The 18,985-nt window shown below is 45.5% G+C and overlaps 1 protein-coding gene across 3 annotated transcripts in view; it reads left to right on the forward strand.

Moving 5' to 3' along the window:
- Positions 1-9,943, forward strand: part of KIAA1549L (KIAA1549 like) — a 304,514-nt gene extending 294,571 nt beyond the window's left edge. For all 3 annotated transcript variants that reach the window (XM_055141336.1, XM_055141337.1, XM_055141338.1), the window contains 3 exons: positions 585-733; positions 2,268-2,419; positions 6,765-9,943. In XM_055141336.1, coding sequence (XP_054997311.1) covers positions 585-733; positions 2,268-2,419; positions 6,765-7,046 — 583 coding nt within the window. In that variant the 3' untranslated portion in view covers positions 7,047-9,943. The remainder of the gene's footprint in view (positions 1-584; positions 734-2,267; positions 2,420-6,764) is intronic.
- The last annotated feature ends 9,042 nt before the right edge of the window (positions 9,944-18,985 follow it).

An 18,985-nucleotide genomic window follows, 5' to 3' on the forward strand; every position in this document is an offset into this window, starting at 1 on the left:
ATGGGTTCAATTTGCGGCTTGCTTGTGGGACGCCCCTCCACCCCTATCCTCACCCCACCCACTCAAAAAAAGTTCTTTTGTTCACACTGCGCAGGGAGCACCCGCTTTCCCGGCTCTCTCCCCGGCCCCAGCAGCGGGGGGGCGCGGAGCTCGTAGCCCGGGCGGGTCCTGCAGGTTTGGGCGCGGGGCGGGGTGGGGGGGCGGGGGAGGCGGCCGCGCGGGGCCTTCTCATTGGCTGCCGATGGCGTCATCCTCCCTAGGGCCATCCGCCGCAGCCAATCCCCCCGCGCTAATTGCTGGGCTTATTTTTATATGGAAATTAAGTGTCCTACTCCCGGGAGACGCTTGCCACCCTCGCGGGGGCTGGACTGGCCTTGAATATCTAAAAATAGCTCCAGCGCAGGTTGGCAGCTGGGAGCCCGGTGCGTCGTGTCCCTTTGTTATCGGGGCGGGGCAAGAGTGGGTGGCCTCCGGCCCGAGGACCCCCACATCTGCTGCTCCTTAGGGCGATGCTCCCCCTCATCCCCGAGTGGAGGGGGGGGCTGGGGGGGAAGCGGCTAATGCAAACTCTCTCGGTGCTCCAGATCCACCTCGGACGTGGGGAGCAAGACCAGGATGACCGACTCGGCGGGGCCCGAGGCAGCCCCCCTGCACGACAGCGGCTCCTTCGCCCAGGTGTCCCGAGGCCAAGTGTCCGTGGCACAGCTGGATCAGTCGGCCTTAAATTACTCAGGTGGGCTAGAGGAGCAGCGCCTGGGAAAGGCGCCGGCTGCCCCCAGCCCCACTCGGCCCCGTTCTCTTTGCCCCCCCACCCCACCCCCACCCCCAAATGCGCACTCTCCTCTCCCTTGCCACTCCCGATCATCAAGGCAAACTCTGTCGTGTCCTCATCCAAATTCAACAGCCCTTACTAGTGCTGATCTTTCAGAAAAAGGAGCTGAACTGTGACAAACATTAAGATATGTTATGGTATATATATACTTACATATCTAATGATATATATGTATATGTGTGTGCATACACACACATCATATCAGACTTCAGACTTTTTGTGTTTTGATCTTCTAGTTAAAGTATTAAAGCTAAAACGAATCTTCTCTCCCATCTTCTCCCCAGAGGTATTCACAGCCCTCAGCCTGTGGGTATATATATTAATGTATATACATATATAGTTTGTTTGTTGCTTTTTTGGGTCACAGCCGGTGATGCTCAGGGGTTATTCCTGGCTCTCACTCAGGAATTACTTCTGGTGGTGCTCCTGGGACCATATGGGATGCTGGGAACCGAACCCAGGTCGTCTGCGTGCAAGGCAAACGCCCTACCTACTGTGCTATCACTCCAGCCCTGGGTTTTAATATTTTGCAACATGTGCATGCAAATATTTGATGTTCTTTCAACTTAGCTAAGAGACATCAAGTCGCACATGTCTTTTTGTGTATTTTCTTGATTCGTGTTGTCCTGGAGAATCGTGTTGTTCTCGAAGTTTCTCCAGATTGCTTCTGACTTACAATTCCAGTTTCCTCATTGAAACTGCCTTCAATATTTAGTTATAGACTCGGCTCCTATAGCCTATTGGTGACATACTAGTTGTCTCCAGATTGGTATTTTTGGCTTGTTTTGTTTGCTCTTACAAACAATGCTAAAACAAAGGTGGAGGTTTGCCCCTGTCCTAAGTGCTTCTTCAGTTTTTTGAAACTGTACCTGTTCATTGAAAACTGCAAAGGTGCATTTGTCAACTCTTGTAAGAGCTGTCCTGGTATATAGAGATCCCACCAGGAATCCATCCCTTCTTGTTCTTATTCTTGGCTCTAAGAAATCCTGTCCTTGAAAAACAAAAATACTGTCCTTGGACCAGAGAAATGCCTCACGCATGGGTGCAGGCTTTGCATGTGGGAAACAGTGCAATCCCTGACACCACGTGGGAGCACTGCTGGCAGCGACCCCTGACAGAGCAGGGAGTAGCCCCTGAGCTCCTTCAGGTGGGGTCCACAAACCAAAAATATGAAAATGAAAGTATCCTCCCGGGAGAAGCTGGGGCTCTGGGAAGGGAGGGGGCCTCTCTTTCCCGAATCCCAGCAGAAGAGGCTCCTATCCTGACAGAGGGGCAGGGCTGGGCCTGCAGGTAGAGGTCTGCACCCCCTCCCCCCACTGCTACAGTTCACCCCATCCACCACGCCCCCATTTCCCAGCATCCCCCAGCGGGTGCAAACGTCAGCCCAGTGGGCAGGGGGCTGGCCTAACCTCCCTGTCCGTCTCTTCCATGTCAGGTAATACAGTGCCGGCTGTGTTTGCCATCCCAGCTGCCAACCGCCCCGGCTTTACTGGCTACTTCATCCCGACGCCTCCCTCCTCCTACAGGAACCAGGCCTGGATGTCCTATGCAGGGGAGAATGAGCTCCCGAGCCAGTGGGCTGATTCGGTGAGGTGCCCTTCTTCACAGCGCGTTCTGCCCGCCCCGTAAGGGAGAAAATGGAGAAGAGGCTGACAAGGGGTGCGGGTGTTTGGGGTTCTCTGTCACCTCCCACCAACCAACTGGCTAAAACCAGTGTGCTACAGAGGGGAGTTTGTGACAGAGGAGCTGGACACTTAACCGTCTACCGTATTTCACTTCTTCCTAAGCAAGGCGACCTCAGTCAAGTATATTTTTGTGACAATTACCATATTTTGAGTAGTTTCTATGTGCCAGACTCCAAGTTAGATTTTGGTTCACTATGTTGGAGTCTTTGAGTTCACTGTTTTATGATTGATACCGTTCTTAATCGTTACAGCAGTTCTATCAGGTGGTTATTATTACTCCCAAATGCATTCCATGTTACAGATGTAGAAACCAAGACCTTCTCAAGTGCCCCGGAGGGCTACATATCCCAGTCTACACAGCTAGGAAGATCCAAGGCCAAAATTTCAAACTTGTACCTTCCAACTCCAAAACCTTTAGTAGATTTGTGCCTTTTATTTTCAGAATTCTGTAAAATATTTTTATAGATGAGAAACTTTGAGATAAAGTACTTGAAACACAAGACTGAGTTTCCTAGCACATAGATACTAAATTTCCTCTGCCTGTGTTGCAGCCAAGGACTGTCTTACTATGGTGAACTGGGATCTTCCTTCCTAGCAAGGAGAATATGACACAGTGGACCTGGTCCAGCCTGGATCAAAGAGGGCCAGAGCAGGTGAACCTGAGTGTTCACACCTAAGGCTGCCTCTGAGTCACCTTTTAGGGGTTGCTAAGGAAAAAATAAATAAATAAAGCTTGAAAACAATCACGATCATGATCAGGAAATCCCGTTGATCATTGATTTCTTGAGCGGGCTCAGTAACCTCTCCATTCGTCCTATCCCTGAGATTTTAGAAGCTTCTCTCCACTCGACCTTCCCAACGATGCTGATGCTGCATTGGAGGCTCTCTTAGGGTCAGGGGAATGAGATCTAGCTTGTTACTGGCTTTAGCATATGAATACAACATGGGAAGCTTGCACAGCTTGAAAAAAAGCAAAAAAATCAGCACAATGATTACCTATAGTGAGAATCTCCATCATGAATAAGAAAGGATGAACCTGAGCACCCCTGATCCTCTGTGTCTTTTTAGGGTTCAGTCTTAGCATTTGAGATATGACTTACATTTAAGAAACATGTGATATTCTAGGCCTGGGTCCTCTTCTCTTCTGCCCACCCCTGGTTGGCCATACACTCTACCTCTAAACATTCAGTTCAGTGTCAGCATGGGTGCCAGTTCTGATTTCTACATTTAAATGACTTTATCAGGAGTGAGGCTTTATGACGTATGTTAGTTTTCCTGATGACCAAAGCTTATCCCATTAATTTCCGAACATATTTTAGCATGTGTCACCATATGTTTTAAAAAATATTGGAAAAAATTTTTTCTCCTTCATCAGAAGGGAGATATAACTTAACTTGTCTCTAACAGATGATTCATTATCATTATGCCTCATTATACTAAGATGATATTTGTAGGGTGGACTCTAGTGTTCTGCAGGAGTATTATCCCTATGGCAAATATCTTCAAATCACTATAATTTTGGAATTATAACAATGCCTCCATATGCTTTTTTTCCCTTTCTCTGACTTTCCTCCCAGCTGGCCCTTTATATCACTGTAAATGTCCCCATTTGAAGAGATATGTTCACCCTGAAATATGTATTTGCTTTTATCTGCAAAAGAAGGTCTGAGCTCATTAGAATTATTTGTCAAGTTGGAGTAAATAATCTCTAAGAGGAAATAGGGGGATTTTCTACTGCCGAGTTGGCAAATCTTGGTGTGACAACTGCCATCAGAGCATCCATTTTGTTTGTTTGGAGGTCTCTTTGGCTTCTGTGGCCAGTGCCAGCCTCTTTAAAAAGCCCACACACCTCAAATCACTGGACAAGAGTTGACACTTCAGAGTTACTTTGACTCTTGGTGTCTAAACATAAGGAGCACTTCCCAGAAAGCAAGTAGACTTGGGCTAAGCAGGTCGATGCCGCTCACCCTCTGCAGAGGATGACACTGGCTCCTCTGCAGGAGTGGAGGAAGAATTTTTGTGAACCTTGGCCTTTTCCCTCCCCCCAGGATACTTAGGGAAGAAAACTCAGCCAGGCTTATGGCAATATCCAGGTGCATTTGTCTTCATATTAAAATAAACCCCCCAAAATGAAAATGAATTAAAAAATTTAGAAAAGGGAATCCAGAAAATCAACCCTTTAATCTTCCTGCCACAAGGCCTCCATCTTTCTGAGTTCATGCCCCTTGGTGTTTGTGAGAGCTGGTTTCCTATTGCTGATATGTATTTAAGAGGAGGAAGATTGTTCCTGCCTGAATGGACCCTCTCTGGAGCTCATCACCACCTGCAGTGAAGCCAAATCATATCTCAGATGCAAAACATCACAGGCAGGAACTAACTTCAACCCTTAGATCCATGTCACCTTAGACTCTGGGCTTCTGTTTCCTCTTCTGTAAAATCACTGTGTCACTGTATCACTGTCATCCCATTGATATTGATTTGCTCAAGCGGGTCTAGTAACGTCACCATTCATCCTATACCTGAGATTTTAGCAGCCTCTCTTTACTCATCCTTCCCAATGGTGCCACATTAGAGGCTCTTCAGGGTCAGGGGAATGAGACCCATCTTTGTTACTGTATTTGGCATATGAATACGCCACAGGGATCTTGCCAGGCTCTCCCCCGTGTGGGCAGTAAACTCTTGGTGGCTTGCCAGGTTCTCTAAGAGGGAGAACTAGGCTATCAGATTCCAGGAGCATGGTTTTATAGTCTCTGGATGTTGGCCATTGATGGGATTCATGGCGCCAGGGGTAGTTTCTGGGTGTGACTGCCTACCTACTGGAAAATGGGGGATCTGGGTGGAAGAGGCCCCAATCTGAGCAGCCTTGAAGAGCTTGGCCCCGGGTCCATAAACTTACAGTAACAAAAAAAATTGGAAAATCAGAGTGTGTAGTGAGAAGAGAACTTAGTTTGTTAAATCAGGAATTTAAAAAATCCTTAGCTAGAGCTGGAGCACCCAACAGCAGGTAGGGCAGTTGCCTTGCACATGGTCTACTGGAGTTTGACCCCAGCACTCCATAAGGTTCCCAGAACCCTTGAGGAGTGATCCTTGAGCACAAAGCCAGAAGTAGGCCCAATCTTAAACATAAATAGTCAAGAGTTATACTGAAATATGGGCAAATATAGCACAAGAGAATAGCAATTTCTACATTATGTTATTGCTTTTTTTTTTTTGGTGGAGGTCACACCTGGCAATGCTCAGGGGTTACTCCTGGCTTTGCACTCAGGAATTACTGCTGGCGGTACTCAGGGAACCATATGGGATGCTGGGGATCGAACCCCAGTCGGCCGTGTGCAAAGCAAATGACCTCCTCGTTGTACTATAACTCCAGCCCCAAATTGTTGCTTTCAAGATGAAATGAGGTCATGTATGAAAGGCCACCAGGACAAAGTCTGTGTGGCCTTATCTCTTATCATGAATACTATGTCCTTGAGTTCCTTGAGGTTACCAAAGAACTCACTGTATCTCTTACCCATCAGAATCACCAATGTCATTGCCAGGTTGCACAGCAAAGAAAAGAGACAGGGTGCACACTGGGTTGTATTAAGCCATAGAATTCATATTCCCCCTGCCCCCCTCCAAGAAAAAAAATAAAAAGAGAAATAGCAATTCAGTAACCCTTGAATGACATGGGTTTGAATTTCTCCACTAATAGGAGGATATTTCTGCTTTCGTGAATTCAACCCACCTTGAATCACAGATGTGGAGGATTGCCCATAGGGTCTTGAGCATCTGTAGGTTTGGGAATTCTACATCTAAAATCAACTTTCCTCATCAGATACCAAGGGGCAATTGTAGTTAATGTTGAAGGAAGTTAAAAGTTATATGCGGATTTTCAATTAAGGCAAATGTTTGTACTCCTCACTTATGTATTATTCAAAGATCAGCTGTACTTTTGTTTTATGCAGACTATGTTCCTATTTAAAAGTAGTCCCATAGCTTAGATGCAGACTCAGGTATGTTCCAACCCTCTGCAGTAGCAAGGTGTAAAGCATCGTGTCATTGCTTCAACCAGCACAACCAGGGGCTCCTACGTAACCTCAGTTCTAAATAAATGGATCCCGGGTTGTGTGTTCATCCAATGACATGAAGCTGACATTTTCTTCTAAATCTTTGCTGCCCTCCGCCCCCTCCTGCTTCCTGCATGTCCTATAACTTGAGCATCTTCTTAATATCAGGCCCTGACCTTCTCTCTTCGCCCACTGCAGGTCCCCCTCCCCGGGTACATCGAGGCTTACCCGCGCTCTCGTTATCAGCAGAGCTCACCCTCCAGGCTCCATCGTCAGTACAGCCAGCCGAGCAGCATGCACCCCAGCTTGGAGCAGGGCCCAGTGCCCTCCACGGCAGCGTCCCAACAGAGCCTGACAGAGAACGACCCACCCGATACCCCCCTGACCAACATCTCCACAGCAGCCCTTGTAAAGGCCATCCGGGAAGAGGTGGCCAAGCTGGCTAAGAAACAGACAGACATGTTTGAGTTCCAGGTCTAGGGCCATAGGCCTATATAAGGACTTAACACTGCAGGTTTTGAACAAGGGCCCGTGGCTTTCTCCAACTGGACTTGTCGGGACTTGAGACAGAGACTTTGTGTGAGTCCCTCTCATCCCTAGTTTCTGAAAAATGGTGAACTTTGAGGCTTCAGGGAAACAGAGGACTCTCTCAAATGACTGGATTCTCGGTTTATTCAACTGACTGTGCTTCAAGAATTCCCTGCGTGGAACCATATGTCTGATATTCGCTTGTGTTAAATGTTGGAATTGTGGGTGTATTTCCCTAGGGGGCCTTAGTCACAAGAGACCTAAATTATCTGCAGATTCCTGTGTGATGCCACTTTTGAACAAATCACCAGAAGGCGGGAGAACTAGCTCTATCTTCGGTGACCTCTGCATGTTAACTGTTTCTGTTTAAAGGCAATACAGGTGTGTAATTAAGCACCAGACTCTACTCGCTCTCACTCAGCCGTGACTGTCATCCTTCAAACCACCTCGGGTCTATAAGGGAGGCACACACGCCAGCCAAGAAACTTGAGCCCTTTGCTTTGAAAGGTTCATGTTCAAAGTCAAATGAATTGGATGAAAATCAGTTTGCTCCATGACTGCCCCTATAGAAAGTGCTGACTTTTTAAATCCCCCGATAATTAAACAAAGGCCAAGAAAAGAGAGAAGCTGAGAGAGAATGTTGGCTTTGTGTTGACAACTTTCCGAAAGAGTGCTGTCATTTTGGAAAGAGAGCACCCTGCAAGTTGGGATCTAACTGAAAAAGCATCAGTGCTGAGAGTTTTTAGGATCCTATGAAAGAACAGTTACTGGTGGAGGTTTTTCTTTGCCCTGCAGTGAAGATATCCTGAGAATGAAGCTTCTCTCTTCGGAGGGGTAGAGTGGGTGTGGGTTAATAGATACATCAGCCTTTACAAGGGAAGCACTATCTCTTCCACAATGATGTCCAGCATGCTGCTACAAAAGGAAATGGTCACAGAGGCCTGTTCAGAATTGGAACGGTGGATCCAGTCTCCCCAGGCTGCAGCCTCTGTTTATAGGCGCTTCCGAATATAGAAAATCTGTTGGCTTACATTTCAGTGTAGATGGCATTTTAAGAAGTGTACGGAGTTAGCTCGTCCCCTCTCTGCCCTGTAGTTAGGGGCACAGGGGGACTCCCACTGAAATGGCAGGGCTGCTGAACCCATGACCAGAATGTGGCCAGCCTCCTCCCTTTTGCAGCTGCAGAGCTTTGGGTGCACATGGCCTCACTACCAGCCCTTGACAGGGGCGCTAAGGGAGGAAAAGCTCTGGTTTCCTCACCAATCTGTACAGTGTTGGGGGCTTCCTTGGTGTCTGTTGGAGAACGAGGTTCTGTTCTGGCTTCACCCATGATCCATCTAGCTTCAGCTGTATCCATTCCCTTCTGAGCCCATCTTTCCATTCTCCTCATGAGTTTCTTTGGTCTTTACTGAGAGAAGAACGTAGACATTTGAAAGTCGAGAGAAGAATAGGAATGGAACTTAGTAGAATGGGAGATTCAAACTGTCAAAGCACAGACTTTTCCAAGAAGCTGTTTTTATTTCCCAGTGACAAATTGCCCTTTCTGGAATGTTCCGGAGATGATGTGTCATGGAATTCCCATACAAGTCTCTTGTTCAGATGATACTAGGTAGTGTCCTTTTGGTATGCTAGTTGATCTTTCATAGTGTTAGTTTTTTGTTACTTAAAAAAAAAATCAGCTATAAATAAAATGTATTTTTGTAATTTCCATGTGTATATATGGTATATTTCTACCAATGGCCAGTTGTTGTAGTCCAAAATCTAAATCAGCTTGCAAAACACTGTGGACAGTGCAAGATTTTATTGACAGATTAACACAATACCTAAGTCTATCCAAATAGGTATTCAATGCACTTGAATGAACAAAGAGCCAAAGAAACTCAGCCTTTTCATGCAAATGGTATGAGTCTGATAAAGTCAGCTACATTGTCCCGCCTTATCAATAATATTAATATTTCATCAGTGCAACGATATCAACCCAGTACTTTGTCTACTTGGTAAATGCCTGGAAATGCTGTATCTAAAAAACAAAGTTTCAAGACCTTAGTGTAATTAAAATGTATGCACATGCTTCAAACACAGTGTCTGAGCTTTTGGATGGTTCAATGACTTACAGAGAATGAGCCCGTAGTTTGCTCCAGCTTAAAAAGAGGGTGGAGAAACAAATCACTGTGGTCTTTACAGGGGTTCAAGAAATACTGAGTTAGACAACTGAGACGACAAAAAGTATGGCTTGTTAAGTCACTTTCTTAAACTAGACACCACAGGTTTAAGAAAAAATATATATGAGGGGGGAAAAAAAAAACAATGGATTTTCCTACCAATGAGAGAGCTGCCAGTGTTGGATTTTCTGTGACCAAAATGTGGTCAGTTCTCCAAAGAGTCTCCTGACCCCATGGAGGTGGCAGAAAACCTGGAGAACTGACTCTGAGAAAGGGCAGATGGTCAGAGTGCCTCGTGGAAGTGCCAATCAGTTTCCATGAGAGCCCACATGCTCCGTGTTCCTCAGGATGTGGCAGACAGTTGAAGAAGCTACAAAGGACTTTGGTGACATTGGAAAAGAAAGTGCAAGTCCAGAGAAGGAGAGTCACCTGCCTGAGGGCTCCAGCCCCAGCCTGCTGATTCATGATCCAACTTGCTTTCCATTTCACCATGCTGCCTGCACGCTTGTCTACGACACATTTCCTGAACCATGCTAAGAGTTTATAAAAGTAAACAAGGGCCATATGAGGGGACTCTTATGTGCTTGTGAAGAAACATGACTATTGAATAGGGGAAGAACTTCAGTTTAAAATGTATAGAGGACAATGCCTTTGTAGCATAATAAAAACATTTTTTTCTGAACTAATTTTGATGTGTTTTCTGCATTCATGAAAAGAAATGCGTTTTGATTTTTTTTCCAGAAGTGCTATTAAGGAAACAGTGTTTTCAAACTTAAGTCGAATAAAACCCTGAACAAGACTCTCGGTGCCATAGTTCCAAATACGCAAGCGAGGAGGCCATGGCAGCTGGTCACTATAAGGCAGACTCCATGCTCTGCCGTGGGCAAGATGACCCAGTGATACAGGAACATAAAAATCTAGCAATGGCCCCGGAGTGATAGTATAGCAGGTAGGGCACTTGTCTTGCATACAGCCAACTTGGGTTCAATCCTCAGCACCCCATATAATCCCCCAAACCCTGCCAGGAATGATCCCCTGAGAAAAGAGGCAGGAGTAAGTCTAGAGAATAGTTGGGATGTGCTCCCCAACCTCCCCCACACACACACAAAGAAGAAATCTGGCATATGCCCTGGTACCTGTGAATCAAGATGCCAATAGTTACCTAGAGCAGAAAATCACCTCGTTCAAAATGTGTTATAGACTGAAACTTCATGTGTTAAATGGGTTAAACATAGCCCCAGTATGAGGAGATAGGACCTTGGGACATAATGTGGGTGGGGCCCTTCTGAATGGAGCTAGTGTCTTTATAAAAGACCCCAGGGAATTCTTTTGACTTACTGTTTACCACAGGAGGATAACGTAAGTCAATAGTCAACAGTGTGTACCCCAGAATAGAGCTCTCACCAGAACCCAACCTTGCTGGCATTCTGGTCTTGGTTCTTCCTCCAGAGCTGTGAGGAAACTGTTTTTGAAATAAGCAATAACAAACTGTTGTCTATATGTGACCCGCATCTATAGCATTTTGATCTGGCAATTTGAGTAAAGCAAGATTATATAAGAATCGGTTCTCTAGTCTTGGGGGCAGGAAGGGGAGAACCAGCTCTCTAGACCCAGGAATGGTTATTATGTGTATTTACTAATTGAATAATTTAGCATAAGGACACCTTATTTATGAGCACTTTTGATTAAAGAATAGGTAGCAAGTTATTACTTCTGTGACTTAACAATCTTCTGAGAGTATAGATGGAGGAGGAGAGGAATTCCAATACCTGACAAAGAGAAATACCATTAGGGGAAAATGAGAGGAAAATATATCAAAAGATTTAAATATCAATTCTAGATAATTAGGCCTTTAAAAAAAAACAAAGCAAGATCATTTTTACTGAATAAAACTTGCTTAGAAAAATATGAGAGAAGCGGCCAGAGTATAGCACATGAGGTGTTTGCCACTCACATGACTGACCCTGGTTGGATTCTCAGCACTGCGTGTGGTTCCTCCAAGCCAGGACTGATTCCTGAGCACAGAGCCAGAGTAAGCCCTTAGCACCATTTGTGTGGCTCCCCTCCCCACCCCAAAAAGATGTGGGAGGAGAGAAAGAGGGAAAATAAGCAAGCAAAGAAACATAGAGACAAGCAAGCTAAATTCAGGTCAAGGGAGAATGTGGACTTGAAGAGCCAGCCGAATGCTGCCTTTTCTATACAACACAGAGGCACCCAATGTTTAATGAGAAAAAAAAGCAGATATTGTTCCAAATGTGTGAAAACAGAATTTAAACTTTATTTAGGGAGGGTTGGGGCTCACACCCAGCAATGCTCAGTGGTTGCTCCTGGCTCTGCACTCAGGAATTACTCCTGGCACTGCTTGGGGGACCATATGGGATACCGGGGATTGACTCCATGTTGCAAGGGAAACACCCTACCCACTGTACTGGCCCCAGAATTTAAACTTAATCCACACCTTCTACCACATGCCAGGATGAGTTTGAGATTCCTTTATTTCTAAATTAAGTGTGGCACAGTGATGTGCTCAGTTCAAAGTATTGGGAATTAAATTTTTACCATTTTATTCAACCACAAAGGTGTTCTAGTCGAGAAATTTTGCAAGGACTAAAAACACATTCACTTGTCCTCAAGAGTTGACTAGAAACACACACACACACAAAAAAAATGAGACTGTTTTGTATAAATGAAACATCTTCTTTTAAAACAAAAAAATTGGGGGCTGGAGCAATAGCACAGCGGGTAGGGTGTTTGCCTTGCACGCGGCCGACCCGGGTTTGATTCCCAGCATCCCATATGGTTCCCCGAGCACTGCCAGGAGTAATTCCTAAGTGCATGAGCCAGAAATAACCCCTGTGCATCGCCAGGTGTGACCCCCCAAAAAAAATTTTTTTTACTGAATCACCATGAGCAACACTTAGAAAGCTTTCATGTTTGAGTTTCAGTCATACAATGATCGAACACCCATCCCTCCACCAGTGCACATTTTCCACCACCTTGTCCACAGTATCCCGCTCCCATCTTACCCCTCCCGCTTCCTCTATGGCAGACAATTTTCCCCCATACTCTCTCTCTACTTTTGGGCATTATGGTAAATGAAACAGCTTCTACTCGGGGGAAGCATGAAGACAGTCATCCTCACTCTTTCTCCGCTCACATTTAATCTCCATATAGGCTTTTGCCTGTTTTGGCATTTATGCTAAATATTCAGTGTAGGTAGTCAAAGAACTCATCCCATAATCTGTTCTGCAGCACTGTTCCTTTCCAGTGGCCACTCCTCTCTGACCACCCAGTCCCTGTCTCCTAGGGCAGAGTTAGACATTCATTAGCCCAGTTATGGATCAACTACCTTGGGGCCAGGGACCTGATCAGTAGTGACCAAGGATGCAGTGTCATGTCATAGAAATATAGCCCCACAAACTGACTCTTGGATTTTGTCATGGACTAGTACCTAGGAGGGGAAAGGCATTAATGGGCAGGATTGCATTCAAGGTTGTCAAAAGACCCTACTCTGGATTGGAGTGGACCAGTACTCCCAGGATGCTAACACACATGTAGACTTGATACTGTCCCAGAAAGGAGGAGCATCTTTGAATTGTAGCACTGTAGCACTGTTGTCCTGTTGCTCTTCGATTTGCTTGAGCGGGCACCAGTAACGTCTCATTGTGAAACTTGTTGTTACTGTTTTTGGCATATCGAATACGCCACAGGTAGCTTGTCAGGCTCTGCCATGCGGGCGAGATACTCTCGGTAGCTTGCCAGGCTCTCCAAGAGGGGTGGAGGAATCGAACCCAGGTAGACCTCATGCAAGGCAAATGCCCTATCTGCTGTGCTATAGCTCCAGCCCAAACTATAGAAAATAAAAACAGTGAACAAGTTGGAATTTAGGATGAAAAGTAACTAAAGGGCTATTCCTAACTGCTGAAGCTGCAAAACTAAAAATCATGAATGTTTATATACCTAAAGTTTCAAAACTTACAAAGCAAGCTAAACCTTAAAATTTAAAGCTGCTAAACCATAACAATTTAAAAGAGGAAATTCATCCTTTGTCTTGGGCCCTTCACATGCCCCTAGCAGATCACCAGCTAGGCAGACAGGACCTGGGAACAGCAGTTAGTGTGGAAGCAAGTGTGGAAGGAGTGAATAAAACAGAAGATCCTGCATCGTGGCTTCTGCTCATCCGTCATGGCACAAACACAAACTGCTGCAGCCCAGGCCAAAAGGAGCCACAGAGAGACATGGCCAGATCTTTGAATTGTGCCTCAGGTAAAAACACATAAACTTAAAATCTTAAATCTTAAACTTAAAATCTTGGCAGACATGCCAGATTTGTCCCAACTACTTTTCACCCCACACCAGGCTACTGACCAAGCCTCCAATTAGCACAATATGCAGCTGAACAGATAATGGAAACTTGTGCATGGAAATGAGTAGTCTTGGTTCATCTATGTGACTCCTGGGCCAACACTTGTGTAGATGAAAGAACGGATGAATCTGCCAATAGTCTCTTGACATAAGATTGGTTCCAAGTGGAATTAATCTTATGGTAGCTCTGCCCTTCCAAATGCAGTAAGTTCCAGTTCTGAGAATCGAAAAGTTTCTGGGTTGCTTAAGGTCAACTGATACAGAATCCTAGCCTGTGAAGAACTAAAGTGTAGGGTATTTCTGGAAAGGAATAGTTAGGAAATGATTAGTAGTGCCGGAATGAATTCTTTCGGAGAACATTATGTTGCTTTGGTTGTGTAGATTGCAAATGCAGGGAGATTTATGAAGCACAGAATTCATCTCCGTAGGTCAAACCCACACTTCGTGAAAGCCATTATGTAATGAAATCTAGAAATTGATTATTTTCATTCTCTGACCTTGGCCAGACGTTTATAAATCACGAAGGGATGCTGTTGACACAGTTCTCATTAGTAAACTATGGCATCATTGCATTTTCCCCATCTCCTATAGATAGACTCACCACCCCACAAGTCCCTATAAATTCGGTAAAGGTTTTACCAGACAGTACTAATGGAGTATTGTTGGCCTAGAAATTGTTTTAGAGGCATAAATATTAGCAGCTTTGGACAACTCACTTTATTTTTTTCTTTCTTTCTTTCTTTCTTTCTTTCTTTCTTTCTTTCTTTCTTTCTTTCTTTCTTTCTTTCCTTCTTTCTTTCTTTCTTTCTTTCTTTTTATTAGTGAGTCACCATGAGATACAGTTACAGCTTACAAACTTTCATGCTTGCATTTCAGTCATACAATGATTGAGTACCCATCCCTCCACCAGTGCTCTTTTTCCACCACCAATGGTCCCAGCATCCCTCCCGCCACCCCCATCCTGTCCCCTCCACCCCGACCTGCCTCTGTGGTGGGGAATTCCCTTTTTCTCACTCTCTCCTTTTGGGTGTTGTGGTTTGCAGTAGAGGTATTGAGTGGCCATCATGTTCAGTCTATAGTCTACTTTTGACGTGCATCTTTCAACCCAAATGGGTCCTCCCTACATCCTTTACTTAGTGTTCCATTCTCTATCTGAGCTGCCTTTTCCTCCAGCATGTGAGGCCGGTTTCCAAGCCCTGGAGCAGACCTCCTGAGGACAACTCACCTTAAAAGTGGCTTCTGCTTCTTTATCATGAAACACTCTAATATGGCCTCCTACCTCCCATGGCTGAGGAGCAGGTGACAGAATGTATCTGGTAATGCTTTTGAAAAGTACACTCAAAGTTAATTTTGTGAGTGTGTTGGCTTCATAATTTAGTCTTATCCAGCAAAAAAATTTGACTTTCAACTACTGAACTAATTTGTCACATGTTCTATAAAATAAACAAAATTATTCCTAAGTTTGGAACTGTCCACAAAAGCCATCCTCAACAGGAGCTGTATTTTGCTGCTGCTGCTGCTGCTGCTGCTTTTGCCTATGATCTGAAGGACATGGAAGTACTTAAACATGTGCTTCCACTCTGGGCGGAAAACCCAGACCAGCAATTGCCACCAACCACATTAAAGACAATGAGTAAAGACAAGGACCGAACAGAAGCTTTCTCTGTAGCTGTTGTCATTTAATGCTTTGCTTTTTAATTAACTTTGGATGTCTGTGCCCTCTGCCAGGAACAGAGTGTTCCTATGCTGTTAGAATTTTATACTGTAAAATAAAATGGCCTAGGCTTTCGTATCCCCCATCCTGCTTGCTTCTCCTTCTGCCTCCTCCAGATGGAGGGATGGAAGTTCCCAGGGTGCGGCAGTGCCTCCTGGGGTTGTCAGAGAATATTGCAGGCCTGGCAATCTCCTATTTCTGTCCTTATCAGAAATAGGAGGCATGAGCTCATCAGCCAAAAAAAAAAAAACACTCACCCCTGGCCATGCTCAGGTCCCAGACAAGCTTGCCAGCATAATCGTGACAAGTCTTGGGGCATGTTAGATCGGCATTGACCAACTGGTATGTGCGAGGCTTATGAGAGTGAGGAGAAGGGTAAGCAATGTACCAGGCACTGGGTAGCAAGATACGAGTCAGGCACCGTCCTCACAGATGGCAGGGAGAACCTTCCCAGGAGTTCGATCATGTTCTGCCAGGTTTCTGTTCCTACAACCAGGTGAAGCAAACTTAGATCAATCTCAGGTGATCTCTGAGCAAACTCTTGCCCCTTGTAAGATCACTAGGACACTTTATAACATATCATAGTTATGCTCATGACACCATGACAAGTTTCCAGTTACTGTGAGAACCCATGAAAGTAACCAGGTATGGTCAGGACCCCAGACGCTGGGTGTCCCCCATCCACTTGGGGAGGAAAGTGGAGGGGATAGAGGAATAGGGAAGGAGGCAAAGGCCGAAACCATAAAATGAGGCAAAATATTGGATGCCCCACTCCTTGTGTATGCAGGAGTATATACTCTCTGCTCTCTTTTCCTTCAATAAACACCAACAGGGGCTCACCTCCTTTTTCTTTTTAAATAAATGCTTGCTTTAAGTATTTTGTGCTCTCTGTAAACCCCTTCTTGGGGACCTACTAGAATCAGTAACTGGAGGGTCAGGCATTCTCTTAGCTTTAACACTAGAGCTCTGTGTGTGTGTGTGTGTGTGTGTGTGTGTGTGCGCGTGCGTGCGCGCACATGTGTGCATGTAAGCATGCATGTCACAGTCTGAAACGTAACAGGACAGATGATGTCGTCTCAGGGTAGAATAAGTCACTTGTTCACATTCTTCTGTGAATATTCATATTCACATTTATATTCTCTTGTGAATGTGGGGATGTCTTACCTGAATTAATAGCTCCTAAGGAGTGTCAGGATGACTTTGGTCTGGAACTTAAGATGCTTAAGAATCACATGCTTCTTGTTTCCCCCGAATCCCCACATCATGATGCCTGCCCAGTGGGTAAACCTACCCACAGATCACGTGACCTGCCTCAGATACCCAGAGACTACGTGGTCTGCTCCATATTCTGCCCACTGGCCTAAGCTGATTGGACAGAAGAGACATCTGACATTAGAGCTACAAATCCAGAGGCCCATCAGATTCCAAAGAAAAAGGAAAAACTCTGGCTTGGCACATAGGCTAAGTCAATCAGATTTCCTGTCTCGAAAATACCAAGAATCAGTGTCTATTGAAAGCAGTAGTTGAAATAAAATGGTCAAGACTCAAACAAGCCAACTTAATACCACTATTGCAAAGCACAACACCCAAAAGGAGAGAGAGCGAGCAAAAGGGAATGCCCTGCCACAGAGGTGGGGTGGGGTGTGGGAATGGGGTGGGGGTGGTAGGGGGGATCCTGGGACCATTGGTGGTGGAGAATGGGCATTGGTGGAGGGATGGGTACTCAACCATTGTATGGCTGGAACACAAGCACAAAAGTGTGTAAGTCTGTAACTGTACCTCATAGTGATTCATTAATAAAAAAATTTTTAAAAGACTCAAACAGGCCATGACAGGCTGCATCCAAAGCAAAGACCTAGGGAAGCAGAATTTTGAGGACATCTTGAGATTCGTATCATATGTAAGAAATTTCTTTTAAAGTTTTTTTTCTCTAAACCTTGTAGGTGCAAAACAAGGCTTCTGTGATTCTCTGACCTGAGGACCAAAGGATTATAGAACGTACTCAGGTAAAGGAGTACCAAAGCTGGAATCAGAAACCACTTAAGCATCACAAAGCTTTGGCAGCTTGGAGATGCCTACAGGCTGTCTTTCTGCCACCTGACTTTCTGCAGGTGGCTGAGTGCTATCAAACATCAGTCTTTTGTTGAACACAAACCACAGGAAACACTCATTCACCTCTCCACACAGCATCCTCTGAGCGATCATTTCCTGAGCACCTACTATGCACAGGCCTGGACTCAGTGCTGGAGAGTCAGTGGTGAGCGAAGTGCAGTCCCTGTCCTTCCAGTGCTCACAGGCAAGGAATATTAATCCTTGAGATATGAAGTTTAGCTTATGCAGTTCCTTCGGCCCCTTTTCTGAAAACATAGATATTTCTAAAAGGACAGAATATAGTGCATCCTCTGATTGTGCTCCACAGTTTTCCTTCCCAGTTACCTCTAATCTAATGCAGTGTCAATTAGAAAGGAACCTGCAATATCCCTGTGCAAGGATCCAGAGCATGTTGCCAATTGCCAAGAATCAGTGAGCATTACAAACCCAAATTTCAGAACCATCACCACCAACTGAAATCTGGAGCCTAAATAATAAGGAAAGGAATAACTAATTTGGGGGCTACGTTATACAATGCAGATGAGAATTTCAGAAACCATGTCTTTTAAGAATAAAACCACAGTGTACATTGAACATGTTTTATATTGTTCTGTCAGTAGAATACCATTCACAATGAACTGTATTTTTTCTTTTTTTTTTTTTTTGCTTCTCCTAAACAGTGTTCAGGAGGCCCAGGAGCTACTACCAGTGACTCTTGGACAACCTAGCCTGTGGTTTCTATGTCAGGAGCCAAGGATGTGGTGCTGCTTGGGCCCTGTGGAGTGCGGACCTGGCACTAAGCCAGGAAGAGCCTCAGTGTGTCCCCCAAACAAAACAAACGACAGAACGAGATGCCATTTGTAGAACGTGGGGCATGAAGTCCGGCAGGGAAATCCCCCAACATCTGGTGATTGATGACATTGATGGGAGCAGAGCTATGGCAGCGCTGGGGAGAAATGTCAAGAGTATCTCAGAGCTCACTAGCTCCTCTCGTGGGTTTTTAAGGGCTGTCCACAGCGGGAACCCAGGGACACTCCCTGCAATGCTCTGCCCTGTCTTTTGAGACTGTTAATGCTCAGGCCTTGGGTGTGGAACTCAGGACCATCAGGGTCGCATCTGAGGGTGCTCGGGGCCCAAGCAGTGCCAAGAGTCGGATTCAAAGCCTCCAATGTTCTCAGCGTGTGTGCACACTGTCCATTGAGCTACCTCTGCATCCCCTCCGTGACCTCTCATGTTCCCAGACTCTAGGACACCTTTTTCCAGAACTAGGCCTGGTCAGGGCATCTTTGCTCTGTCCCTGAGGGACTGTATGTGGCATCCAGGCCCTGATGCACCTAAAGGAAACTATTTCATTAGTAGGAGAGTGAGGTGTGCTGTGAGCAGTTCAGAGGTTCTTTTCCATCCCTCCTCTCCACCAGAGGCCCATCCTACACACACATATGCTCACACACATCACACCAGGCCAGGCCTCTGCCCTGTGACTAGCCCTTGGTCTGGAGGGGCAAGGAGGGAAGTCGGGTTCCCAGAAGCTTACACCAAGGCAGGAATTGCCTTCCAGA

The sequence above is a fragment of the Sorex araneus genome, chromosome 6, assembly GCF_027595985.1.
Source record: "Sorex araneus isolate mSorAra2 chromosome 6, mSorAra2.pri, whole genome shotgun sequence".
NCBI classification, from domain to species: Eukaryota; Metazoa; Chordata; class Mammalia; order Eulipotyphla; family Soricidae; genus Sorex; species Sorex araneus.